General features: G+C 37.2%; 1 protein-coding gene across 6 annotated transcripts in view; it reads right to left on the bottom strand.

The window, feature by feature from the left end:
• FILIP1 (filamin A interacting protein 1) overlaps window positions 1-26,330 on the bottom strand; it is a 370,688-nt gene that overhangs the window by 65,983 nt on the left and 278,375 nt on the right. For all 6 annotated transcript variants that reach the window (XM_037843873.1, XM_037843876.1, XM_037843877.1 and 3 more), the window contains one exon: window positions 3,272-3,445. In XM_037843873.1, the coding sequence (XP_037699801.1) occupies window positions 3,272-3,445 (174 nt within the window). The remainder of the gene's footprint in view (window positions 1-3,271; window positions 3,446-26,330) is intronic.

The following is a 26,330-nucleotide window of genomic DNA, read 5'->3' as shown; positions in this document are numbered from 1 at the left end:
ACAAAACAAAACAAAACTCATTGAGCCTTTCAACTGCAGAAAAGTTTGTGGCAGAAGAAAATACTGATGTTGACTTTAATAAGATGAGTTATAAATTAGGAAGTTCAAATGTGAGGAAAGGCTATGTTCTGAGGAAGAGTAGCACTTGGCGAAAGATTAGCCCCCACTTGGCCCCAAGGTACACAGGCTTCCAAAGGGTCACCAGGGAAAGGGGCTGGTACTCCAGCTGAAACAAACAGGGCAGTAGGAAAACCACTCTTTAAGAGGTAGGCTTCCTAGGCCTCGGCTAAGGGACTGAAAGAAAAGATCAAAGAAGTTTTAATTATGCTAGTGGGAAAGTTGAGCATGCAAAATATGACCTAGACACTAAATGAGGTTGTCATCACTGCAAATTCCTAAACAGTGCAAAAACACAGGTATGTTTCAAATGATACTCATAGATGCAACAGTATGTACCAATAGATTCCTCCAACCAATCTAGGAGTCCCCATTTCCCATAATTAATCTCTTGTTGGGAAACTTCTCCAAAGTGAGGGCAAGGTCACAGGTCCTGATGTGGGCAATTGCCATAGACCAACTGGAATTCTGTTGTAGCTGAAGATTTTCTTTAGCTACCCTCCACCCCTCAGACATACACTAAGTCCCTGCTTTGGTCTCTAGAAAGAGTAATATGGCCTGGATTGTACTAAGCCCTGGGGTCAAAGAATAACTTTTTGCTTGGGATAAATGGACATCAAAGTTGGGAATTTTCTTGTGTTTTCTAAATTTATGAGCAAGAGGTTTGTTCTATGATAAGTGCATGCATCCTAATAATTCTTTGGCCTCTTTGAAAAAAGTAGAATAGAGGAAATTTTTGATGTATTAATTCAACTATGAAATGCTGATGAGTCCAAATCATTTTGCTGAAGGGGAAAAATAAAAACAAAAACAAAAGCCATCCAGAAAATCGACTGGGATCCCTCTGGCTAAAGCCGAGCAGAATAAGAAATCAGAAAGAATAAAACTGAAATCTTGATTTCTTTGGAATTTAGCTTAATAATTTTGAACTTTGATATCCTGGACTTTAATTTACAAGGAAGCACAAGAGGATTAATATTTGCTCTTTAATTCCTCTTTAGATATTTGGCAAGGGAGGAAGTTCCATCATGTTAGGCTTACTACTTACCCTCTGATGAATCTATTAGATAACATGGCTGGGCACAATTTGGTATGGAAATTAGAATAAGCAGTCATTTTTTGGCCTAAGATGCAACATGGCTTCTACAGACAAGAGCTAGGCTGTCTGCTCACGGTCCCAGGAGGCTAAAGGAGCAGTGACGTATTCGGGTTCCCAGCTCATGAAGCTGGGAGAAGGACTCCTGCTCCTGGTGTTAACAAGAGCTTGATTTGCTAAGTCCAAAGTTAAGAGACCAAATTCCTGGAGAGGGTAAAAGAAAACTTTTTCTCCTTTTTCTAACATTCTGTTTTACTCACAAAGCAGGAAATACACCATTTTGGCAGTATTGGGAAAAGTAGCTTCTGTCCTTCTTTCCACCTCCTCACTCAATCCTCCCCAGGGGAGGGATGACTCGTCTGATTGCTGAGTTGAAGGGAGAAAGGAACCAAGAGGCATGTCCAGCTTATCCAATTCCAGGATGACAGCCCACTGGCTAGGTGTTTTCTCTGCTCCTCTATGTTTTGAGGTCAGGCCTACTTTTCAAAGCAGGTCAAGAACTCCTCCCTCTTGGTCCTATCCATAGAACTCAGTAGGCTGGGGGCAGTGATTTTGGGTAAGTGTGTCTGCTCTGCAGACCAAATTCTCTCTTGGGGAGGGGGGCAGTTTGAGGAGTCATCCTAAGATCTAGACTTGGGAAAAAAGAATTAGGAAGCCCAAATGAGGCAATTAATCCAAGCTGGTTTCTCCAATCGATGTTGTTATGGTGGTGGTAGTGATTAAACTGATGTTTTGACCTCTAGATATCTTTTATTACTCACATTCCTCCACATTTGGAAACAATTGAGGGTGCAAGCAATTGTCACCTTCATATTCCACCAAATAGTAATGCATAATATTTGTTGAATACCTGGTATGTGCCTGGCACTCAATTAAGTTTTATAAGTATTCCTTCATTAAATCCTCACAACAAATCTAAGAGGTGGGAACTCTGGTTTCTCCTACCTGACAGATAAAGACATTGAGACTTAGAGCTTAAAGTGACCTGCCCAAAGCCATACACAGGTAGTAAATGTAGATCTGGGATATGAAAGTGGATCCAGCCTGCTGACTGGAAAGTGAGTGCTTCCTTCTTGCTCGTGCTTCCTCTCAAATAATTGTCCCCTAATATTTTAAGAAAGGATTGGAACAGAGCTCCTATTTATCCTTGTTGTAGAAATTAGAAAATTAAGGAGGCATTAATTTGTTTGATTGCTGTCTAAAGCTGATCTTGCCCTGAGATCTGTCAAACTGAACTGGTGCAAAGGCTTGACGTAAGTTAAAATTTAAATTTATAATACGTTGCTTCAGACTTTTAATTTCTGCATTTTTTTTTTTTCATTCATGAAACTAATTTGTGTGAATTTCTTGACATGGATTCTGAAGAGTCACCGTGGCTAGATCCACCAATTGGTACCCCAGTTCAGCAAACTTCTACAATTGTGAGTATTTTAAAATATTGTGTCATGGGCATATTAATAGCAATGATCAATAGTTCCGAATATAGTCATATAAAAATGTGAAATAGATCACTATTAGATTTCCTTTCATCTTAAGGAATTGTCCTAAGCACTCAGTGGGACTTTGCCTCAATATTTACATTTTATCTACTCATGACCCCATCTTAATTATAAAACTCTATAAGATAACCAAAATATAGTGGCCTTGTAACCATAGATATCAGTAATTAAACCAGTTTAATTTTAGGTTACCATTTCAATAATAATCTTGACAACTCAATACTAAAACTGAGAAGCACTTTCAATTTTTACATACATCATCTCTTAGAGAAGTAAAATAATAGACTGCAAGGGCATGCAATTAAGATGATACAATCACGTGGAGAATTATAGTTTGGGCTTTAAGTATATTTAAGAAAAAGCTTCTGAATTTTTTATCATTGAAACATATACATTATAACCATGGATGATTTAGTTAAGCTTTCATTACATATTAGTGTATTATAAACATTTCGTCTTTGAAATAAAATGTTAAAGCATTTCAAATGGAAGAATGTGGAGATTACCATATCACTCTGAGGTTCCCCCTTCTAGGGTGAATTTTGGTGTCATTTTTTACCTCTGAGATAGGTTTCTCATAGACATCTTCTCCTATGGACTTCTCCTGGGCTAGGATGGCGTCTCTGTGCAGGATGCGCAGCACTTTCTCTGGCTCTGCAGATCCGTAATGAGCCTCCAGAACCTCGGGCTTGGTTTTCTCCGTCTTCAGCATGTGGATCACATCTTCCCTGGCCTGTGGTTTAGAAAGAGCAGTTAGGTCAGATGGGTGACAACACAAATTACATCCCAGGCTCACAAAATCAACCCGGAGCTTATTGAATATATCCCCATCTCTCCAAGGGCTGTGGGCAAATTCACTGGGTATTCTGTTCTTATTTTTTCACCAAAAGCAGATTGGCAAGCAGATACTCTGCATCAGGTTGCTAGGAAGCAGGCAAGTAGAAAAAGGTTTTGTGCTAATATTACTACATAAAAATTGCCTTTTCTAAGTAGCAATAATTCTGAGAAGGGGTAGTGTTATCCTGTTTCAGTGCATTATGAAACCAATGACAATCTAAAAATTTTCTAGTTTTGTGTTTGTGCTCTCAATGTAGTATTCAAATATTTCCCCATTCTATATAATTTTATGTGTATTGACTAAAAATAGCCTTTATCAGTTACTTCATATTTCCCATCAAGGGCTTCATTTTTCATAGAAACATTTGGATGGGAACTCATGTGGAGCTGGGTTCAGTCTAATGAATTCACACTGAAAGTAAAACTTAAGCCTTTTAACAGTCAGACTGTCAAACAGATGAGCCCAGTTGGTAGGGTCAGAGTTGTTTCTTTGGTTTCTTAGCAAAATTTTGGCATCATATTGAGGCTCTTGGAAAAATCACATGATTATATAGACTATGTTCCCCATCACATAATGCAAATACATCTGGATGTATTTTATGCTGGTTAGTAGTGATGAGCTCTCTAGTTATGATGGAGCTAGCATTTGCTGACTATACCCCCACCTGGGCATACACTTGGAGCTATTTTTCCAGTAATGGTGATGAAGTATCCTGACTTCATTCCAACTTATACTGAAGAAAAAACTCATTGGGATCGGAGTTTCATTCTGTGACAATAGAATACAGTTTTCCTCTGTGCCATGCTAAGTTTGTGTTTGAAATTATAAACCTGGCTCAATATCATGGTATTCTAAACAAGACAGCTAACCAGTCAGCTCTGAGAATTCACAATAAGACCTTTATAAAGTCGGTCTTTCTTGAGGTTCTCACTTTTATTGGTCTTTCATAGTCTCCAAATTAATCTCATTTCAGATGGCTAAATACTAAGTTATTACAGGAAAGTCAACAGACTAGAATTTGCAGATTCTTTCCTATGTTGTCTCTGCCATGGATAGATGCACTCATTTCAAGACAAAAATGAACCAGATTAATTTTGAAGAACCTAGTGGCTTGGAATTAGCTAGAACTTTAGAGTCACAAAAAATTTAAAGGAAAGGCAATGTGTTTCCTACAAGGTAAAAGGACATAAGCACCAACAAATGTCTGACTAGCTTCTACAGTGCCTTTGTGGAAATTAGAAAAAGGCATCCTCTTCATCCAAGAGGTACAGCCCTGAGTCAGGGTGCAATCTGACTAGTGAGGGAAGACTGGGCTGTATTTCAGCCCTTATTCACCCCTCTGCTAGGCACCCTCGTGCAAGGCACAACTGCACATCTATAAATGGTGGCTCTTTACTGAAGGAACCTCAAGGTGAATAGACTGTTGTTCATCTTCAAGTGAGAAGTGCTCCCATGTTATCTCTATATACAGCATCTTCTAAAATGTTGGTTCACATTCCTGGCTGCATTGGAATAATCTGGGGAGCATCAAAATTTCCAGTGCCCAGGCTATATTCCAGATCAATTACATCAGAATTTTTGGAGCAAGGATCCATTCATCTGCACTTTTTAAAGTTACCCAGAGTTCTAAGGTTGAGAGCCACTCTTCCACACAGTTAAAAGACCCAGCAACCCAACTGAATACAAATTCTGGGCATTATCTAATCTAATCTTCCCCCATCTCAGTTCAAATGTATTTCCATTTTCTGTTCTTAGAAAGGAAGGTGTCATTATCTTTCTCCCTTAAATCACCCTCACAAATGCTTTAGCCAAAGCTAAAGGTGAAAAGTGTGTTTTGAAAGAAGAAACCCATAGCTGTGAACTCAGTGGCCTGTGGAATGGCAGGAAGGCAAATTCAGAATAGCATCTGAAAATGGAAAAATGGGGATGATGAAGGTTTGGTGAACTGGCAACTTTGATAACAATTTACTACCTCTTTTCCATTTTTAAATCAAATGAAGTAAAAGCTGTCTCCTAAAGCTCCCATTTTAATGTGTGAAACATGAAGACTTATAGTGCAGACATGGAATGTACTGTCTTTAGTATAATAAATTGAGATGCTGATTCATAATGAAATGTAAATAAATCAAATGATCTGCTCTGCTCTCTGAAACAGCAGTAGAATAAAAGCAGAACTCACAATCTTCAGAAGTAAAATCATTATAGAAGCTTAGGAAATAGACTTGATCATATGGTACTTGGATAACAAAAAAAAAAAAAAAAAAAAAAAAGAGAAACCAAAATAAAATGGCTTAGAAGAGGGCACTAAAATATTAGGTAGAAGATTATCAGCTGCTTTTATTCTCTTTTTATTTGTATTTTCTAAATATTCTAGTGAACAAAGAAAGAAGAAATACTTCATCATTCCTATGTCACATAAATGAAATAAAGGCAAATAATTTAATAAAAAGTTCTCTGTTTTCCCTGTATCCAATGCTGAGAAAAGTCACCTCCATTCTGGCCACAGACAAGCTTCTGCACAGTGTCTCCGGGGCCTAACACAAAGGAGGACATAAAACCAAAATTGCCTAAATGATAATTCTCTACCCTGTTTTGCCATTGGCTTGATTCTTTTTGGAATTATTTCAAACATGGCAGAGAAGCCAGAGGTAGAACAGTCACTGAGCTGGGAAAGTGTATTGAACACAAACCTATATAAAGATTATAGGTTTTCCCACCTAATAATTATTCTGATTAGTCACATTCTGGCTAGACAGATGAAGGAATCACAGCAGAACAATATCCATATGGCATTTCCACAAATGACATTCTGAAAAAGACTTTGTCCTTAATTGTGAGTTAATCAAAAAGTAGCCCTTAAATGTAAACTGCACCAAATAATCTTGTGTGCAAAAATTGCACTGCTGGTTAGAAGTTTACATGACCTGAACATAAGAGGAAATTAAATAAATATTAAAGCTATCAAGCAGATAAGAAGTTGAATTAAAACATGGAAATAAATTTCATAGCATGGTATAGCAGAAAGAGTCCAGTTTTGAAGGAACTCAGATTTAGTTTCCAATCCCAGCTTTGCTGTGTGATTTATGCAAGTTATTAGTATTGCTTTGGTCTTATTTTATCATCTATAAAATGGGATCATAATAACTTTATCATGTGGTTGCTGTCAGGATGAAATCAGATATAAATAATAAAAAGTGTAATACAGAACTTGGCACACAGCAGGTGCTGAATTAATAACGAGTTACTACTGCTTCTGTTAGAGCTCCATCATTAGATGCCTTTTTGCTGCATGTGCAGAAAAGAAATTTTATAAGATATATTTTCCCCACCCAGATGTAACATTTAATACTGAATAGTTTCTCTAGAAATTTCATAATGTGCTCTTAAGAACATTTATTTCAAGAATGAAATTTTAAATCAGAGCAGACCAATGGTCAATTCCACTGAGGATTTAATTTCTGATTGCACAAAAAAGACAATGGGTCTTAAAAATAGCCATAAAAGATTAGGAACACACCTTCCAACACCCTAGTTGCTACCATTTACCCATTGTGAATATACGAATTTACTTAAATCCTTTGGTAAAGTGATTTAAAATCTAAGTTCTAGGTGAGAGTTTAGACCAAATGATATTTAAGGTCCCTTCCACCGGTGATTGTGATTCTATGAATTTTTTTATTGTTTCATACTGAATATTCCCCCAGAGAGATAAACTCCATATCTTTACTACCCTTGATGTTTAGTACCAAAACGCAAAATTATAGAGCTGTCAGCTAACTCCAAACTATGGCTCCCCTTCCTTAAAAGACATTTGTTTTAACTATTTCTTTCAACTCAAGCACTAGTGTCTAGTATTCCAAAATGTGGGCTTTCACCTAAGTCTACTGTTACCTTATCTGTAATATTAATAATTTTCAAGATTTTTATAACATTTCTCAAGGCCTTCGTTTTTTCAGTCTAGAGTCCATTTTTTTCTCCTTAAATGGTACCTTCTTTTTTTTAATATTCATCTTATTGAGATATATTCACATACCACACAGTCATACAAATCGTACATTCGATTGTTCACAGTACCATTACACAGCTGTACATTCATCACCAAAATCAATCCCCAACACCCTCATTACCGCACACACAAAAATAACCAGAATAATAATTAAAGTGAAAAAGAGCAACTAAAGTAAAAAAGAATACTGGGCGCCCTTGTCTGTTTGTTTGTTTCCTTCGCCCACTTTTCCACTCATCCATACACAAACTAGACAAAGGGGAGTGTGATCCCTATGGCCCCCCCAATCCCACTGTCCCCCCTCATAAGCCACATTTTTATACAATTGTCTTCAAGATTCATGGGTTCTGGGTTGTAGTTTGATAATTTCAGGTATCTACCACCAGCTACCCCAATTCATTAGAACCTAAAAAGGGTTGTCTATATTGTACATAAGAGTGCCCACCAGAGTGACCTCTCGGCTCCTTTTGGAATCTCTCTGCCACTGAAGCTTATTTCACTTCCTTTCACATCGCCCTTTTGGTCAAGAAGATGTTCTCCATCCCACGATGCCGGGTCTACATTCCTCCCTGGGAGTCATATTCCACGTTGCCAGGGAGATTCACTACCCTGGGTGTCTGATCCCACATAGTGGGGAGGGCAGTGATTTCACCTTTCAAGTTGGCTTAGCTAGAGAGAGAGGGCCACATCTGAGCAAGAAAGAGGCATTCGGGAGGCTCTTAGGCACAATTATAGGGAGGCCTAGCCTCTCCTTTGCAGTAACAGTCTTCCCAAGGGCAAATTCCGTGGTAGAGGGCTCAACCCATCAAACCACCAGTCCCCTATGTCTGTGGGCATGTTAGCAACCATCAAGGTGGGGCAGGTCAATACCCCTGCACTCTCCCCCAGCTCCTCAAGAGGGCTCTGCATATTTTTTCCTTTTTTTTTTTTTTAAACTTTTTTTTCCTAAAGCAGCTGTATAAAAAATAAAAAAATTTAAAAAAAATAAAAAAATCATGCAATAAAACATTTCAAAGAGACCATAACAAGGGAGTAAGAAAAAGACAACTAACCTAAGATAATTACTTTACTTCCAACATGTTCCTACTCTACCCCAAGAAAGTAACCTAATATAGCAACATTTCTGTGAACTTGTTCCTACTATACCCATCAGAAATTAACAGACCATAGTCATTCCTGGGCATTCCCAGAACCTTAAATTTACCCGCGATAGCTAATCTGTTCTCCTTGGATTATTGTCCTCCTTTCTTTAATTGCTCTCTTCGCTAGTTTCCCTACATTCTACATTATAAACCATTTGTTTTACATTTTTCAAATTTCACATTAGTGGTAGCATATAATATTTCTCTTTTTGTGCCTGGCTTATTTTGCTCAGCATTATGTATTCAAGGTTCATCCATGTTGTCATATGTTTCACGAGATCGTTCCTTCTTACTGCCGTGTAGTATTCCATCGTGTGTATATACCACATTTTCTTTATCCACTCATCTGTTGAAGGACATTTGGGTTGTTTCCATCTCTTGGCAATTGTGAATAATGCTGCTATGAACATTGGCATGCAGATATCTGTTCGGGTCACTGCTTTCCAATCTTCCAGGTATATACCAAGAAGCACAATCGCTGGATCGAAGGGTATCTCTATATCTAGTTTTCTAAGGAACTGCCAGACTGACTTCCAGAGTGGCTGAACCACTCTACAGTCCCACCGACAATGAATAAGAGTTCCAATTTCTCCACATCCCCTCCAGCATTTGTAGTTTCCTGTTTGTTTAATGGCAGCCATTCTAATTGGTGTGGGATGGTATCTCATTGTGGTCTTAATTTGTATCTCTCTAATAGCTAGTGAAGCTGAACATTTTTTCATGTGTTTCTTGGCCATTTGTATTTCCTCTTCAGAGAACTGTCTTTTCATATCTTTTGCCCATTTTATAATTGGGCTGTCTGTACTATCGTCATTGAGTTGTAGGATTTCTTTATATGCAAGATATCAGTCTTTTGTCAGATACATGGTTTCCAAAAATTTTTTCCCATTGAGTTGGCTGCCTCTTTACCTTTTTGAGAAATTCCTTTGAGGTACAGAAACTTCTAAGCTTGAGGAGTTTCCATTTATCTATTTTTTCTTTTGTTGCTTGTGCTTTGGGTGTAAAGTCTAGGAAGTGGCCACCTAATACAAGGTCTTGAAGATGTTTCCCTACATTATCTTCTAGGAGTTTTATGTTACTTTCTTTTATATTGAGATCTTTGGTCCATTTTGAGTTAATTTTTGTGTAGGGTGTGAGGTAGGGGTCCTCTTTCATTCTTTTGGATATGGATATCCAACTCTCCCAGCCCCATTTGTTGAAAAGACCTTAAATGGTATCTTCTTTATCATTTTCAATGCCCATTTCCAGCTCTGTTACACATTCCTTAAGGTACAAGAACCAAAATCACCATCAGAATCTTGTATGAAAATGCCTTGTTTTATTACAAAGGTAGGACAGTGGTTTCCATTTTATTTCTGATAATCTTCCCATTCACGTTCAGAATTGATTGGTGCTATAGCCAGAGGAGCATATGGACAAGTAAATTTAGGAATTCTATGCAAAAAAGGGATGGATTCTTTTCCTCTATTTTATGAGTAGCTCAGACTATACTAACTTGTAGTTGTATCTGAATATTTATTTCTATTTAACTACAACATGATGAATTCTTGAGGAAGAAACAAGAAAACATGACTCCCAGTTCTCACTCTTTATCTCCTCAACTTCCAAAGTCATGTTAAAGCTGAAGTGAAGTAATTAGAAAGTCAGATCCTACCATGACAAGGAGAATAGGAGGGGCTGCCAGAGGATGACAGACTTCAGCAAATTTCTGAAAAGCATACAGTGGAAGAAGGAAGCAACCTCTTTCCAACAGTTACTTAATCTCCTTGACTCAGTTTCTTTGTAAAGTGGGGACATCAGCCCGTCCTTACAATACAGAACTTTGTCAGGTTCTAACAAGATAATGTAAACAAAGTGCTTCTTAACTGTAAATAGTTGGCTATTTTAAATTTCAAAATATGTGATTATTACCTTCTTGACCAAATCTTCCTAATTCTCTTAGAAGATGGGTTCTTTTTGTTCCAACTGACATCAGCACTATTACTTTTCTCCTGAAAAGATGTATGAATGCTTGAAATGTATTAATTGTGATGCGCTAAACATACTATGCGTTTCATTCTTAGCACTATTACCCTACGTATTAATTACCAAAGAAAAAGAGGCTATGGTGATGTAATACTGTGCTTTATATATTTAGAACCACATTATTCACCATGGGACTTATTAAAGACTATAATAATAATCATGGAAGGAGTAAAAATGTTGATTATAAGTTATCTAAAACAGTTTAACATACTAAATCAATAATTAATATTGTAGTATCTGTTTACTCAATAGATTGATGAAGATGACTATGTGATCACAATAACATTTTTCATTACTTTAAACATATGATTCAATCTATGTATACAATAAGATCCTACCTTTTGGGGATAAAACCACTGTATATCTACATTTTGAGAACCTTGTTAATTTCTCTATAAAAGAATGAAATTCAAAATGTAAGAGAGTTTCTGCTCATAAACATTACTATTTTCACACTGAAGTTTTACCAGAAGCAGGGGAGCTTCTACATATACCCTTTACTTAAATTTATGTAAAATGGCATTGGAGGGAAGAAGACCTTGAAGAGGACTCTAGGGAAGAGTTGCCTTCTTCTGATTGGGATAAAAGGAGTGGAAGGAGGGAGAAACTTTAAAAAATGCTCAACTTGTTTACTCTTGATGATGGAATTGAGAGCAAATATGAGATTAGGGGATAGAAACAGACACAGAGGGTTCACATGCTTCTCTTCCATGCTACGTGGCTCTTCTTTTGCCAGTGAAGGGATATGGAAGCCACGAACAAAGATGTACCCCAAGAACTGAAATAAGTAGAGCAAGAGATTGTCTCTTTAGGCTGCAGAAGGAGCTGATTCAAAACATGTGGGGGCAGCAAAGAGTTACTCCGGGGAAGTCCAGGGCTGACAGGTGAGAGTATTTGATTATCTTGCAAAGTCAAGGGAGGGTATCTGGGCTTTGCTGGGACAGCAGGAGTTAAGGGGCCATTATAAGACACTGGGCATCATATCAAATCAAGGATGGTATCTAGACTCTGCTGGGAGAGCAGAACTCAGGGGGCCACTTGGCAGGTGGAACCCACACAGGTGGCATAGAGGGCTGAATCCAAGCATTCATTCAGTAAATATTTGTGCAATGCATTTTATTCATTATTGAAGATAATAATTGCATCCTCAGAGAATAAAACCTAGAAGGATATAGACAACAGTTATCAGACATTTAGAATACTACATTGTAAGCTGTATAGTGGAGGAAATACAGGGGGCTAAGAACTTCATCTACAACACTTGACTTGAATCTGTGCTATCAGAGGAGGCTTCCTGGAGGAAGTGATCTCAAATCTCACAATGAGTATTTTAGCCAGAGGAAGAGGGGAGGAGGTAGAGGGAGAGTGTTCCAAGCACAGGGAAGTCTGCATGCAAAAGCAGAATAGATTTAGATGTGTGGGATATTGCAACATGAGGCTGGTGTGATAAACAAGGGACAAATCATGAAAAACCTGATAAACCAGACAGTGAGCTTGCATTTTATCATTGAACAGCAGGAAGCCTTGGGGCTTTTTAAGCAGAAGGCAGTAACATAGTCAGATTTGTGTGGTGGAAAAATCACTCATCTGCTGTGTTAAAGTCACAGAAATTCTGAATCATTTGGTCTATTGGTACAGCTCAGGAATTGAGATTCAAAATAGATCTGCAGGCCATGAACTGGGCATTCCCTGCCAAAAGCTGCTGACCTGACATGGCAAAACACAGAATGCCACTGTCACTTCCTTGTATTACTTAGTTAACTACCTAAATATGTTCCCATTGCTGTAGTGAGCCAAGGAGCCCTAGGAAGATGGTCCTGGAAGAGCAAAACATGCCCATTCTGTGAATGCTTTCTCATTCTCATTTCTCATTCTGTGAACGGGCACTCAGCTCAACTTTCTTTATCTTTCTAGATACGGTACTTTATTAGTTTACGTGTCTATTTCCTTCTTGGGCTGTGAGCTGTTTTGACGACAAGGACTGTGTCGACAAAACCTAAAAGAGTGCCCGTCACATGATACGTGCTCAGTAAATATTGTTGAAATAAAGAAAACAAAAATTATGTGAAGTAATGAAGTCAGAGGCATAAACTGGCATTGAAAACCTTAGAACAACCTTAACTACTTAGCCGTGTTCAAAAATGTAAACAATTACATTTTATCAACCTCTTTACTCTTTCATTTGACAGCTTTGTGTACAATTTAGGAGTCACATTGTTCTTCTTAAGTTTATTCAAAAAAGAAAATATGTAAACTGAATAAAGAGAAACAGTACATTCCACCAGAATGTTGTAACAGGAAATGGATTATCTTTCAATCTCATACAAATTGAATTATACTATTTCCTCTAGTTAGGTAAATACTAATATTATAAATGGATTGAAAGAAAAAAATCAGTGTGGTTTATGATGTTATTAGCCATTACTTAGAAATTAAACCCACTTTTTCTCCTGAATTTTAGAAAGCAAAGATAACATGATTAATAATACAACAAAATATGAAGAGAACACACAGACACAGTTAGTTTAGGGGCCGTTGGAGGTAAACATGTATCTCTCAGTTTCTCTGGAGCAATTTTTCTCCACAACTCGATGCTCAGTAGTAGCCTGAAAATCTCTGTAGAGCTTGTTCTTTAAAGACCACACTCCCCCTGGCACTTCACACTGAATATCATCCAAAAGAAATCTTTTATTAGAATGTCAGAAACAGACAATGTTTTTCATGTTAAAACCTGCTCTTCTAATCACCGTGATATTTTGAATTTTTAAAGCTAAAATTTCTTGTAATAAATTATGAAAGCGTGGTTATATTTTTCTTGTGATTAGTCAGCTGAATATCACTGTCATCCATTGACTTAAACACATTTTTATGACTTATGTGGTTTTCTTCTTTTTTCCTTTTTATACACATTGGGATATTAATAGTGTGACAGCTGCTGTGTCCTGGATTAGAAATTAGATAAAGTCACAGGTTTTCCCATGTGGTGCTGTGATCTTACAGTGCATAATTTCTAAAATTCCAAAATGCTTTTTGTTTTGTGCTGACAAAGAACTTGGACAGAACATCCTACTGCTCACCTTTATGAGCAACCAGGTCCAGCAGAAAGCGTCCAACTTTCTGTTAATTGGGTGAGAAGCTAAATTCCTTAAAACATAGAGAAATCATTGCTAAGGCACAACTGGATGATAAATTGCTCACTGGTTGTTTTCAAGCTCAGTAAATTTAATTCCCTCAACATAAACCAGGTAGTCAAGATTCAGTACAGATCAAGCATTGCTGGTACAACTCTGCTTATTTAGGTTAAATTCTCCACCTCCTTACATTTTCCTATGATTGCTTCCTTTTCAGTTGGTCTCTCAAAGTTATTTTTCAAGCCTGAGAGGAATCCTCTGATGCAACCCTGTCTGGAGGACAGACTGGCAGGGTGGCCTTGCCACAAGGCTATTTGCATGAGGGGCTGAGGCTCTTTCTGGGAAAGAGCTCATCCTGAGGGAGGAAGGGCACCATTTTGGTTGAAGGACAATGGAGCAGGGTCAGAGGGGAAGGGTGAGACTGAGTGCAACAGAGTGTCTGTCAGTCAGACTCCCACCTCCAGCACAACCTCCTTGAGTATGCCTAAGTCCCAGGGTGAGGGACAACCATAAAATACCCAAATGAAAACCAAAGGAATTGGCAAATTAGAATTCAAGGCTCACAGCGTCAGTAGTAATGGGGGTGGGGTGGGAGTCTAGGAGGGGCAGCATCTTGTGCATCATGCTCTCAGTGCAGACATCAGTGTGAGCAGCCTCCAATTAGACAGCAACTGACATAAACAGAAGAGCGAGCCTTTTGGGGACACACAGCTATACTGTCTGTGCTTCCAGCATGCATTTACAGGAGCAAGCATCAGTACCTATTCGTTGGGATAGGGAAAAATGCAAATTGGTGAATGCCAAATGGCAGCCAAGAGCAGTGAGTGGAACATGTGTGGGTCATTTTCTGGTCACTTCTTATGGCTCGTATGGGAAGAACCTAAATGAGTCTGGCCTTCCCACTGAGAAGGTTGGGCAGAGGCAGGAGAGGGAAAAAAAATCTATATAAACTTCCTTTGATCATATTTTTATCCTCAGACTTATGAGGGCTGGGAGATATGGGTAACACTTTTTCAAAAGAGAAAATATTTCAACCAAACAAGATAAGTCTACATCGTCCATATAGAATTTATACGTGAGGTTTATTGAATCAATAACATTAAGTTTCTTTGGGTTTACTGACCTAATCATTTCAGCCTCTCACCTAAGTGTATGATATATTTATAACATACCTTTGACCAAATTAGAAAAACTAGAGTTTAATCTCTTAAACAGAAATGCCAGAAATCTCAGCCATTCTGAACTCATAGTGAATGACATCCTGGATATTTAGTTTTATAAATAATCAAGGGTTGGCAGTTTAAATACCATAGTTTTTCATTTAAGTTTTTCAGACTAGTACTATCTTTAAATACATTATGAAGTCCCTTCCTTCTTAAAAAGAATATAATGCACATAAGTTAATATCTTTTTGAGAACTCAGGGTGGCCATTATAAATATCTGTTGTTCTGATGTGCTGTAGATGCATATTGTTACATGGTTACTGAACCCACTTGTTTTTTATCTTTTAAGAAGATGCTCCTAATGTCAACCTAAAGCTAGTTTTTTGCTTACATTTATCCAGACTCTAGAGGAGCTGTGTGGTAGAAAGCATGTGCTTGGGAATCTTGTATTAGAAACACACCTCAGCATTACGACTACTGTGACCTTGATCAAGTGAGTTAGCCTCCCTGAACTCAGTTTCTCCAAGTGTAATATGACATAGCAGTAGCTACCTCACAGGTTTTACATGAACTAATATATACAAAGTGCTTGGCAAATGTTAGTTGCCCCATCCCTTGGGAGCCAAACAAACAACTGTGTCTCTGCCATTTACTGTAATTGTGAACCTTGGGCAAATTGTCCCTGAACTTCAGTTTCCACACTTGTATGAGAGTTAGAAATATGTCAAGTGGATATATTGGGAGGGACAGGGAAGATGGCAGCATAGAGAGGAGTGGAAACTAAGTAGTCCCCCTGGAACAACTAAAAAAAAACAGAAACAACTAGTAAATAATCCAGAATAACTGCGGGGGGGCCAAACGAGACCGTCCACTCATCATACACCAACCCAAATTGGGAGGAATGCCCGACAACACAGCATAAAATCTGTAAGTAAAACCTGCGGATCCAAGTCGGGAGACCCCTTGCCCATAGCCTGAGCTGCAAAGCCTTGTGGTGCCAGAGAGGAGCTCTCTCCCAGCAATCAAATATAGCTCAGCTGAGCTCCAACTGGGGTTTTAAGTAGCAAGTGTAAACTGCTCACTACAGGTACAAATCCCCAAAAAACAGACGGAGGCTTTGGGTGACAACTGACCTTAGAGAGCCGGAGGGTCACCTTGGACTAGGTCTGAAGGAGACTATCTGTTTCTTTTTCGGCTCAGTGGAGAAAGCCCCAATCATTACAGTTCCCAGTGCTGTGACTCAGAGAAGGGTGGAGATAGCACAAGCAAAGAGAGAGACCATTGAAATGCTAATGACCCCCCAGGGAGTCTATCTTCTCTAAGAGGAAAGGGGTGGGGCCCTTTCCATTCAGAACCAGACCCCAGAGCCTGGGGGAACAAGGCCATACGTCCTCACACCAGTCAAGAATTATAGGCTAACAGGCATCACCTGCTGGGCAGAAAAGCACAGTGACCTGAAGCATCACAGGGTGGAGCAATTTTCTAAGACACACCCTCAGGGAAACCAGATACTGAATATTTCTTCCCTCTGGGACCTGAGCCTGTTCTGGTCTGGGAAAACCTGATTGGGTAACTAAGGAAACCATGCCTAGACAACAGAAAATTACAATCTACACTAAGAAAAACAAAGTTATGGCCCAAAGGAACAAACGTACACTTCAACTGAGATACAGGAATTTAAACAACTAATGCTAAATCAATTCAAAAAGTTTAGAGAAGATATCACAAAAGAGATAGAGGCTGTAAAGAGAACAATGGGCATACATAAGGCAGAAATCAAAAGTTCAAATAAACAACTAGTAGAATCTATGGAAATGAAAGGCACAACACAAGAGATGAAAGACACAATGGAAACATACAACAGCAGATCTCAAGAGGCAGAAGAAAACACTCAGGAAATGGAGGACAAAACACCTGAAAGCCTACATGCAAAGGAGCAGATGGAGAAAAGAATGAAAAAATATGACCAACGTCTCTGGGAACTTAAAGATGAAACAAAATACAAGAATGTACGTATCATTGGTGTCCCAGAAGGAGAAGAGAAGGGAAAAGGGGAAGAAGCAATAATAGAGGAAATAATTAATCAAAATTTCCCATCTCTTTTGAAAGATGTAAAATTACAGATCCAAGAAGCACAGCGTACTCCAAACAGAATAGAACTGAATAGGCCTACGCCAAGACACTTAATAATCAGATTATCAAATGTCAGAGACAAAGAGAGAATCCTGAAAGCAGCAAGAGAAAAGCAATCCATCACATACAAAGGAAGCTTAATAAGACTATGTGCGGATCTCTCAGCAGAAACCATGGAGGCAAGAAGGAAGTGGTGTGATATATTTAAGATACTGAAAGAGGAAAACCACCAACCAAGAATCCTATATCCAGCAAAGCTGTCCTTCAAATATGAGGGAGAGCTCAAAATATTTTCTGACAAACAGACAATGAGAGACTTTGTGAACGGGACACCTGTCCTTCAGGAAACACTAAAGGGAGTGCTACAGAGTGATAGGAGAAGACAGGAGTGCATGGTTTGGAACACAATTTTGGGAGAAGGTAACACAGCAATGTAAGTACACTGAACAAAGATAACTATGAATATGGTTGAGAGAGGAAGGTTGGGAGCATGTGAGACACCAGAAGAAAGGAGGAAAGATAAAGACTGGGACTGTGTAACTTGGTGAAATCTAGCGTGTTCAACAATTGTGATAAAAGGTACAAATATGTTCTTTTACAAGGGAGAACAAGCAAATGTCAACCTTGCAAGGTGTTAGAAATGGGGAGGCATTGGGGGAGGGATGAAATCAACGTAAACTAGAGACTGTAACTAACAGAATCATTGTATTATGCTTCCTTTAATGTAACAAAGGCAGTATACCAAGGTAAATGCAGATAAGAGGGGGGGATAGGGGAGGCATGTTAGACACTTGACATTGGTAGTGTTGTCTGACTCTTTACTCTGCTTTGATTTAAGGTTATTTTTCCTTTTGCTGCTTCCTAGCTGTCATTTTTCTTCCTCTTTCTTTTGCCTCTCTACCTTCTTTGATTCTCCCTCCTGCCTTGTGGAAGAAATGTAGATGCCCTTATATAGCTAGTGGTGAAGGTGGTGAACACATAAATATATGACTATACAGAGAATCATAGATTATTTACTTAGGTTGGAATGTATGGTGTGTGAACAAAACCATATTAAAAAAAAATGGGTTGATGACAAAACCTCGAGGGCAATATACTGAGTGAAATAAGCCAGACACATAAGGACAAATATTGCAGGGTCTCACTGATAGGAACTGATGGTAAAATGTAAACTCATAGACATGAAATATAAGTTACCAAGATACAGAACAAGGCTAAAGAATGGGGAGCATTTGCTTAGTATGAGCAGAATGTTCAACTAGGATTAACTTAAATGTTTGGAAATGAACAGAGGTGTCAGTAGCAAGATATGAGAATAACTAACAGCACCTAATGGTGCATGAATGAGATGGAAAGGGGAAGCTCAGAGTCATATATGTCACCAGAAGGAAAGTTGGAGGTCAAAAGATGGGAATGCATAAAACTGAATCCTATGGTGGACAATGTCCATGATTAACTGTACAAATATTAGAAATCTCTTCCATGAACCAGAACAAATGTATGACAATACAATTAGAAGTTAATAATAGAGGAGCATATAGGGAAGAAATATATACCTATTGCAAACTATATACTACAATTAGTAGTATTTCAACATTTTTTCATAAACATTAACAAATGTACTGTACTAACACTATGAGTCAACAATTGAGGGGGGTTGGTTAGGGATATGGGAGGATTCGAGTTTCCTTCTCTTTTTTTCTTTTTTCATCTTTTACTTTATTTCTTGTCTGGAGTAATGAAAAGCTTCTAAAAATTGAACAAAAATTAAGTGTGGCTATGGATGCACAGCTGTATGAGGATACCAGGGCAACTGATTTTACACTTTGGATCTTTGGATGATTGTATGGTATCTGAACAATCCCAATAAAAATTAAAAAAAAAAAATACGTCAAGTGACTAACATAATGCTTGGCAAACAGTAGGTGCCCAGTAAAAGCCAGTTTTCTCTTTTCTGTTCTCCTTAGAGTCAGCTGACTGACATGAAACACCTGGATCTACTAGGCAAAATAACCAAATGCCTTTCCACAAAATGAATCAATTAGGTCAAAGACTAAAGTAGTTTTTCTCATCCTTGTTGATCTCAATATCCTATGACTGTCTAAACCACTCATAACAATATCTCTGACATATGCTATGAATCTAACAGACCATTGGCAACTCCAAACCAGCTTGTCCTGAACTAGAGCCAATCCCTCTCTAGTTCAAGAATTTGGGCTATACTGTTTATTCTTGAGTCTGCAATTCATTTATCACTACCATCAAAATATTATATGGCATCAGAAATGACATGACTTTTTTCTGGACTTTTCGTAATATTCTATTTAAAACAGGGCATCAGTAAGAAGCAATGTTAAACACTGCATCTTGTGCTAGCATTCATGCTGAAAGTAGGTGTTGCCTATAGATGAATGATATAACTGAAGTCAAGCCTTCTAACTTAAAATAAAATAAAAAGAAGTACAAAAATTTGAAATGTTAATATTAAAAATGCATCTTTAATGTTTAATAAAATTCCTATAGATTCCTATTTGGAATACTTTTTTTTTTTTTTTTTTTTAAAGAAAGGAGATCCCTGAAAAGCCCCAAAACTTATATATTATTGTGATTTGCCACTGCTTCTCATGGGCAATATTGACCTTCTAGTGCCAAGCATCATTTATAAATGCCAAATCTAACTTTTCACAGAGAAAATTTAGTTGTTTGCATCTGCTCATAAAATGGTCTTGCCTTTTCAGTATATTGGACCAGAGACAGGGCATCTTCAAACTTTTTTTAAATGAGAACGTCTCATGTGTATTGTAACCTAAATGGTATGGTTTAGTAGCTATAGTTATGTTGTGTGATTTGAGAATTTACATAAAATATGTACAACTGTCATTTCTAATGCCTGGCACTCTCCTAATCATAGCACAACCACTTTGTAATTGCATTTGCTTCATTTTCTCCTTCCCCACAAGAATAAAACTCAGTGAGAGCAGGAGCCTCATTCTCTTTTGTGTGTCTAGCTCCAAGCTCAGTTACTGGCACAAGTGGGTGCTCAATAAACATTTGTTAATTTAATGAATAAAGTTTGAGTATGTGTGTGTTGTATTCCACTGATCCATCAACAATTTCCTATACTTCCCATTTTCAAAGCATATACATTTTCTCCTCTGAGAACAGAACTGTTTTTTAAAAATCTATTTTGCCATTCACTAGGGAACTTTGGATTCCAAAAGATATTGGCATATTATTTTCATTTATGTTCACAAAATCCCTGTCAAAATCTCTCTATGATTCAGGTTCTTCATTATATATGAGGAAGAAATACAGGTAAACTATTTTGAAGCTATTAAGAAGATCACTGATGGATAGAGGTGTGGCAAAAACAACTGCTCACGGAACGTCCATGGACATCTCCAACGTTTCCCAGCCTCTTTTTAGATTAAATTAGGTCATGTGACTTGTTATGGCCAGTAGGGTATGAAAAGAAATGATGAGTGTCATTCCATGCTAAAGCATTAAGAACAGGTGCACAACCCCCTCCCCTCACTTCTCTCTTTCTCTGTCCAAATAATTAGTGATGTTCTTCATAGTAGAAACTCCAACAACTTGGGTCCCTGAGTGACTATGTGGAGCAAGATCTTCCCCTACCCCCACCAACCCAAGATGTACAAGTAATGTAGTGAGAAATAAATTTTGTATGAAGCCCCTGGCACTTGCGTATTAATTTATTGTTGCAGTGCCTCCCAGCCCATCCTTTATAAATACTGAAATCAGTACCAAAATAAAGCTGCTGATACAACTTAAACCTAAAACATATAGTTTATATTATGTGGAAGAAAATTTATGACCCTCACTTGAAAGATCAATACCTGATTCAGGAGGTAACAAAGGCTCTATTTCTTTATCTAAACATAATAGGTAAAAAATTGCTTTTCAGTTCTGTTACATTCTTTATATCTGCAGTGTGATGCTCCTTGAAGACATTTTTCTAAACTCTAGAAGCATGATAATGGATTATTGATACAATGAGCCAGAAATTACTTTAGAGATCATTGAACTTGATGCTTTCATTTAAAGATGAGAAATCTGAGGCTTTGGCAGGCAAATGACTTAGAATATTATCCAAGAAAATGAAATGTAATAATTCCATAAAAGTAAGGTGTCATTATTCCTACTCACCTACAAGCCAATTCATGGCAGTATGGCTAAAAAAGCATGACCCAACTAGATGCTGTTTACAAGGGACTCACCTTAAATTCAAAGCCATATGTAGGTTGAAAGTAAAAGGATGGAAAAAAATACACCATGCAAATAGTAACCAAAAGAGAGCTGGGGTTGCTTTACCACTATCAGATAAAATAGACTTTAAATAAAAATCTGTTAAGAGGAACAAAGATGGTCATTATATACTGATAAAGGGTTCAATTCAATAAAAAGATGTAATAATCATAAATATATATGCAGTTGGCAGGAGAGCCCAAAAATATATGAAGCAAATACTGACAGATTTGAAGGGAGAAATTGACACTTCTACATTAATAGTAGGAAACTTTAATATGTCACTTTCAATAATGGATAGAACATCTAGACAGAAGATCAATTAAGAAATAGAAGCCTTGAACAATACTCTATACCAATTAGACATATATAGAAAACTTCTCCCAACAGCAAAAGAATACACATTCTTCTCAAGTGCATATGGATCATTCTCCAGAATAGACTGTATCTTAAGTCACAAAACAAGTCTCAATAAATAAAAACATATTGAAATCATACAATATATCTTCTCAGACCACAATGGAATGAAGCTAGATATCAATAACACAGGGAGAAATGGAAAATTCACAAATATGTGGAGATTAAACAATATACTTTTAACAATCAATGGGTTAAAGAAGAAATCACAAGGGAAATTAGAAATTTCTTGACGCAAATGGAAATGAAGACACAGAATACCAAAACTTATGGGATGCAGCAAAGGCAGTGCTGAGAAGGAAATTTATAGCCCTAAATGCTTACATTAAATAAAAGAAAGAAGTCAAATAAAAGACTAGCCTAAAAACTAGAAAAAGAAGAGCAAACTAAACCCAAAGTGAGCAGAAGGAAGAAAAAAACAAAGATCAGAGTGGAGATTAATGCAATGGAGAATTAAAAACAAACAAATAAACAAACAATAGAATAAAAAATCCAAAATTGGTCCTTTGCAGGATCAATAAATTTGACAAACTGTTGGCTAGACTGATGAAGAAAAAGAGAAAGGATACAAATAACTAAAATCATAAATGTAAAGAGGGACATTACTACTGACCCCACAGAAATAAAAAGGACTATAAGAGAATACTATGAACAACAGTATGCCAACAAATTAGATAACCTAGAAGAAATGGGCAAATTCCTAGAAACACACAAATGATCTACACTGACTCAAGAAGAAATAGAAGATCTCAATGAACCAATAACTAGTTAACAGACTGAATCAATAAGCAAAAAACTCCCAACAACAACAAAAAAAGCCCAGGACCACATGGCTTAACAGGGGAATTTTACCAAACATACCAAGAAGAATTAACACCAATCCTGCTCAAACTCTTCCAAAAAATTAAAGAGACAGGAAAACCACTAATTCATTCTTTAAGGCCAATATCACCCTCATACCAAAGCCAAATAAAGTTATCACAAGAAAATAAAATTACAGACCAATAGCTCTTATGAATATAGATGCAACAATCCCCAGAAAAGTATGAGCAAACAGAATCCAACAGCACTTTCAAGAATTATACACCATGATCAAGTGGGATTTATTCTAGGTATGCAAGGGTGGTTCAACATAAGAAAATCAATTAATGTAATACACCATGTCAATAGAACAAAGGGAAAAATCTAAACGATAATCTCAATTGAGCCATAAAAGGCATCTGACAACACCCAGCACACCTTGTTGATAAAAACACTTGAACACTAGAATTAGAAGGAAACTTCTTCAACATGATAAAGGACTTCTATGAAAAACCCACAGCTAACATCATATTTGATGATCAGAGATTGAAAGCTTTCCCTCTACGATCAGGAACAAGACGAGGATACCCACTGTCACTGCTATTATTCAATATATTCAACACTGTACTGGAAGTTTAGAGAAATTAGGCAAGAAAAAAGAAATAAAAGGCATCCAAGTTGGAAAGGAAGAAGTAAAATTTTCCCTATTTGCAGATGACATGATCCCATATACAGAAAATACTGAAAAATCTACAACAAAGATCCTAAAGCTAATAAATTGAATTCAGCAAAGTGGCAGGGTTCAAGATCAATACCCTCAAATCAGTAGTGTTTCTATACATTAATGATGAACAAGCAGAAGAAATCAAGAGAAAATTTCATTCACAATAGCAAGTAAAAGAATCAAATATCTAGGATTAATTCTAACCAAGGACATAAAGGACTTGTGCACAGAAAACTACAAAACATTGCTAAGAGAAATCAAAGACCTAAATCAATGGAAAGATACTCTGTGTTCATGGATTGGAAGATTAAATACTGTTAAGATGTCAATCCTACCTAAAGTGATTTACAGATTCAATGCAATCCCAATAAAAATCTCAACACCGTTCTTTGCAGAAATGGAGAAGCAAATTATAAAGTTTATTTGGAAGGGTAAGGGCTGCTGAATAGCCAAAGCCACCTTGAAAAATAGCAAAGTTGGAGGATTCACACTTCCTGGTCTTAAAACTTATTATGAAGCCACAGTAATCAAAACAGCATGGTACTTAGAAAGACAGACAGACCAACCAGTGGAATAAAATTGAGAGCTCAGAAATCAACCCTCACATTTATTGCCAACTGATTTTTGGCAAGGGGGTGAAGACTACTCAATTGGGAAAAAATAGCCTCTTTAACAAATGGTACTGGGAAAACTGGATTTCTATGTGCAAAAGAATGAAGGTGGACCCTTAACTCATATCATATATAAAAATCAACTTAAAATGGCTTAAAGACCTAAATATAAGAGCCAGAAGTATCAAACTCCTTGAAGAAAAGGTGGGGAAGATTTTTCAGGACCTTGTGTTAGGCTATGTTTCTTAGACTTCATATGCAATTCAAAAGCAACAAAATTAAAAATAGGTAAATGAAACTTTACCAAAATTAAAACCTCTTTTTTTTTTTTTTTTTTTTTTTTTTGCCTTGCAGGACTTTATCATGAAAGTAAAACCACAACCTACAAAATGGGAGAAGACATGTGGTAACTACAGTTCTGATAATGGTTTATAACCAGAATATATAATGAAATCCTGCAGCTCAACAACAAAAGGACAAACAACCCAATTAAAAAATTGCCAAAAGATTTCAATAGACATTTCTCCAAAGATTTACAAATGGCCAAAAAGCACATGAAAAGATACTCAACTCCATTACCCACAAGGGAAATACAAATCAAAACCACCACAAGATATAATTTCACACTCATTAGAATGACTAATATTAAAAAGTGGAAAATAACAAGTGTTGGAGAGGATGTGGGAAAAAAGGAAAATTTGTTTATTGTTAGTGGGAATATAAAATGTTGCAGCTACTGTGAAAGACAGTTTGGCAAATCTTCAGAAGTGAAGTATAGAATTACCATGTGACCCAGAAGTCCCACTTCTTGGTATATACCCAATAGAATTGAGAGCAGGGACTCAAACAGATATTGGCACACCAACGCTCATAGAGTCATTATTCACAATTGCTAAAAGATGGAAGCAATCTAAGTGTCTGTCAACTGATGAATGGATAAACAAAATGTGGTATATGAACACAGTGGAATATTACTCAGCTGTAAAAGGAATGAAGTTCTGATACATGTGACAACATAGATGTACCTTGAAGACATCAAATTGAGTAAACAATCCAGACAAAAAAGGGCAAATGTTGTATGATTTCACTGATATGAAAAAAATTGAAATAAGCACAAACATAGAGTTAAAATCTAGAACATAAGTTACCAGGGAATAGAGAGTTAATGCTTAAATTGTACAGAGTTTTTATTGGAGATGATGGAAAACTTTTGGCAATGGATGGTGGTGATGGAAGCACAACATTGTGAACATAATTAAGAGTACTAAAATATATATTTGAATATGGTTACAAAAGGAAATTTTAGGTTGTTTATATGTTAATAATATTAAATTTTTTTTTTAATTCTTGTACTGTACCCCACAGAGAACCCTAAGTTAAACTGTGGACTATAGTCAATAGTAAAATTATAAAAATATGCTCTCTTCAATTGTAACAAATGTACCACACTAACACAAGGTGTTAACAATAGGGTGGTATATGGGAACCCTGTATTTTACGTATGATTTGTCTGTAAACCCACAACTTCTCTAATAACAAAAAGCAAGGCTGCAAATAGAACCCAAAATTCTAATTGGGTAAAATGGAGTTTATTACTTCTTTAAGTGTTTTTAAAATATTGAAATACAAATCACAGGGAATATTGACTGAGAGATGCTTTTGATATGTAGAAATAAGCAAAACCATTCCCTTTGTAGTCACTGCTTTGCATAGGAGATAAATATGCCTAATGGCTTTAGGGAAATGGATAGATAGATGGAAGAACAGAATAGATGGATGGATGGTATACCAGTTTGTAAATATTATGTCCCCCAGAAAAAGCCATGTTCTTTGAAGCAGTCTTGTGGGGACAGACATATTAGTGTTGATTATGTTGTAACCGAGTGATTGTTTCCATGGAGATGTGACTCAATCAATTGTGGGCAAGACTTTTGATTGGATAATTTCCATGGAGGTGTTACCCCACCCATTCAGAGTGGGTCTTATTAGATCACTGGAGCCATATAAAAGAGCTGACAAACAGAAGAAACTCAGTGCTGCAGCTGAGAGCCACAGTTTGAAGATGGCCATTGGAAGCTGACACTGACATTTTGGAGAAAGCCATTTTGAAACACAAACTGGGATTAAGCAGATGCCAGCCACGTGCCTTCCAAGCTAACAGAGGTTTTCTGATGCCAATGTCCATTCTCCAGTGAAGGTATCCTACTGTTGATGACTTACCTTGGACACTTAATCAGCTTAAGACTAATTTTGTAACCAAATAAACCCCATTTCTGGTGTTTTGCAAAACAGCAGTATTAGCAAACCTGAACAGATGCAGAGATTAGAAAGAGAGAGAGAGACAGAGACAGATAGAGGAA

Source organism: Choloepus didactylus, chromosome 7 (genome assembly GCF_015220235.1).
Source record: "Choloepus didactylus isolate mChoDid1 chromosome 7, mChoDid1.pri, whole genome shotgun sequence".
NCBI lineage: Eukaryota > Metazoa > Chordata > Mammalia > Pilosa > Megalonychidae > Choloepus > Choloepus didactylus.
The sequence above is the reverse complement of the archived record's forward strand: the minus strand, read 5'-3'. Positions and strand labels throughout refer to the sequence as shown.